This window comes from Lolium rigidum, chromosome 7, assembly GCF_022539505.1.
Source record: "Lolium rigidum isolate FL_2022 chromosome 7, APGP_CSIRO_Lrig_0.1, whole genome shotgun sequence".
Taxonomy (NCBI): Eukaryota; Viridiplantae; Streptophyta; class Magnoliopsida; order Poales; family Poaceae; genus Lolium; species Lolium rigidum.
The window spans coordinates 337,866,934-337,869,426 of NC_061514.1; the positions used below are offsets into that span (position 1 = coordinate 337,866,934).

Consider the following 2,493-nt stretch of genomic DNA (forward strand, 5'->3'; position numbering starts at 1 on the left):
GCATATGAGTATATGTTTTCATAGGCATTCAATTGGAAAAATAAATATTATTTCTTGAAATAATTATTTATTTTAAAAATTGAAAAAAATCGAAAAACCAGGAATATCTCTAAATTAATGAAATGACATCACATATGATGTCACTCACATCCGTGACACCAATCCGTGACGTTTCCTAGCCATAGTACGGTCTCCTACGTGCTGACATCACACATGACGTCATCCATAATCGGTGACGTTTTCTGGCGTGACGCGTCACTAGAGAGTAATCTGTGACGGGGATTCCGTGACGATGCTTGTGACGCTCAAACTACGTCACAGAGGGGTCTTCCGTGACGTTTAGTGCTATTGCATGACGTTTTGAGCTCGTCACAGTATATCAGATCTCTTGTAGTGTACCATGTTAGGGTAATATGCTTGTTGTATTACCAGGGGGTCAAAGGCCACAATATATAGTACATGTACAAGTGCATATATGCAGGAAGCCCCCTAACATATGGGGAAACAACAATATACTGATATATACTCTAACAGAGAAGACGATCAGTTAGCATCGGCATACCCATGGGACAAGTTGTTTGAGTCTCAGAACTGAATAGAAGTTTGTTACAATTAGGTTTAACCATAGGATAAGTTGGATCGCCAATGTATTTAACAATGTAGTGTTCTCCAACATGAGCCATGAAGTGTTTGTCACTGAACCAATGGTCGTTCATGTTAATCATCGACGCTGAACTCGATATCGTCATCAAATATTGTGAGTGATGACAAAAATATAGTTAATAAAAATTCCCTTTACACAAAAACAATAAAATTCTCATCAATTAATCAATAGAAGCACACATGTAACAGTTTCATTAAAGCCAAATGTAAAATAAGAATGAACGAAAACCTTAGTGGAAAGTATATAAAGAAAAAGAATTGTTTCCGACCGCCGGGAGACATGATGATCAGGCATGCATCAACACTGTCTCGATTTCGTTGCATGGGTCTCTCTAGTTGATAAGGCGACAATTCTTTCTGATCTCCCCATTAGCTTTGGTCTTCACCCCGATGCCGCCCATCTTCCTCATGGCTTGCTTGAAATTTGCCTCCCACACATAAGGCTTCAAGTTTTGTTTCACCAAATACTTTGTCTTGGATGACTCGAGCGCGGCGTCTGATGTAAACAAAACTTCATGGTTGAGAACATTCTTGTAGTAACGGTTGTCCAGGGTGTTTGGGGTATAGATGTCCTGATCCACCGTAGAGCTACCGCTCTTGCACTTCCTTGTCACTGATTTGGCAAACCTAGAGCTCATGGCCATTGGGTCCGAGGCGTTGCGCGGGAGACGGTCACCAAAGGACGAGCAGTGGGAGATCCCAATAGTGTGCGCACCGGATAGGGTGACCATCTCGTCGAGGCTGAGCCCCTTGGCTGCAAACATAGCCTCGAGCATCGCGACATCGGCGAAAGGAGGGGGCAGGTTGAAGAGGGTCTCGTTCGCAGAAGAAATACGTCCGTCGTAGCGGCCGGCTGGCATTTCAAAGTATACCTTCTTATTGCTGAGGAAGTAGGTGGCGTCACGCCCAGCATATGCGACAATATCCGCGCAAGAGACGATACCCTTGCACTTGGCCTCGAGCTTAGTCTTGATCTTGTCGATCACTTCAAACCCACGAAGGCTGCCTATGTTAGGGAGGCCGAACTTCTCCGTTTGTTCACTCGACTGGGTCTTGTCAAGGAGAACCGATGCGTCACAACCCTGAAAAGAACATATATAAACTCATCGTGTCAAATCGTAAACACCGATGATAGCTACATTTGGCTGATATATGGTTTTGTAAGAAGTGATAGATGGGTTTGAGTATTTATATACCTGAACAAAGCAGTCGTGGAAGAAGAGGCGGATGAGCCCGGCGCCGATGCCGCGGTTGCGTTTAATCTCCGCCTGCACAACGTCCCTCACGATCTTCTCAGCTCCTTTGCAAGTTTTGTAGTAGTAAGCGTAGTTGAGTGCCGGGGCAGAAGGAGGAGTGCTCTTTCTGGGCGCCGACAACGGGTAGGGATGCCCATAGCTCGCTTGGCATGTGTGGGCCACGCAACCAACCAATGCTAGAAGCAAAGCCAAGGTGGCAAGCTTGTGACTAGCCATGGTTCGTACGTTGCTCTGGAATACTACTACTGAAGCTAGCTCGAGAGAGTGCCGGAGAGAAACGATCGAAGTTGGATGAAGATAACTCGGTGTGTTGCAGGTCTACTTATAGATCTAAGCTGACATTCAGAACATGCAACCACGGCTTGTGGTTCCTGAAAAAAAAATCATTTGATGGTGGGTTTAGTTGTGTGTTCGAGTCAGCTGGAACATGGCGAGCACAATCTCACACACAGCTCATTCGAAGAAAGAAAAATCTCACACACTGAAATGGTTGAAATTGACTTTTACTCTTCGTGTGTGGTTCTTCTGGTTGCTGTTCTAATTCCTTTCAGTCGGATGAGAAAAATGTTTTTGC

The 2,493-nt window shown here is 44.7% G+C and overlaps 1 protein-coding gene across 1 annotated transcript; it reads right to left on the reverse strand.

Annotated features, from left to right (window-relative positions):
• Nucleotides 1-995: 995 nt before the first annotated feature.
• On the reverse strand, nt 996-2,135 carry LOC124670447 (peroxidase 2-like). The gene is made up of 2 exons (XM_047206943.1): nt 1,860-2,135; nt 996-1,745 (listed from the first exon to the last, which is right to left on the reverse strand). The coding sequence occupies exons 1-2, from the start codon at nt 2,133-2,135 to the stop codon at nt 996-998; spliced, it is 1,026 nt and encodes a 341-aa protein (XP_047062899.1).
• Nucleotides 2,136-2,493: the final 358 nt, after the last annotated feature.

Bases quoted from the DNA above. Each gene is read 5' to 3' on its own strand.
- LOC124670447 (XM_047206943.1), bottom strand. From the start codon at position 2,135: ATGGCTAGTCACAAGCTTGCCACCTTGGCTTTGCTTCTAGCATTGGTT. The intron at 1,746-1,859 runs GTATATAAATAC...TGTTCTTTTCAG, and splicing joins TCCACGACTGCTTTGTTCAG to GGTTGTGACGCATCGGTTCT.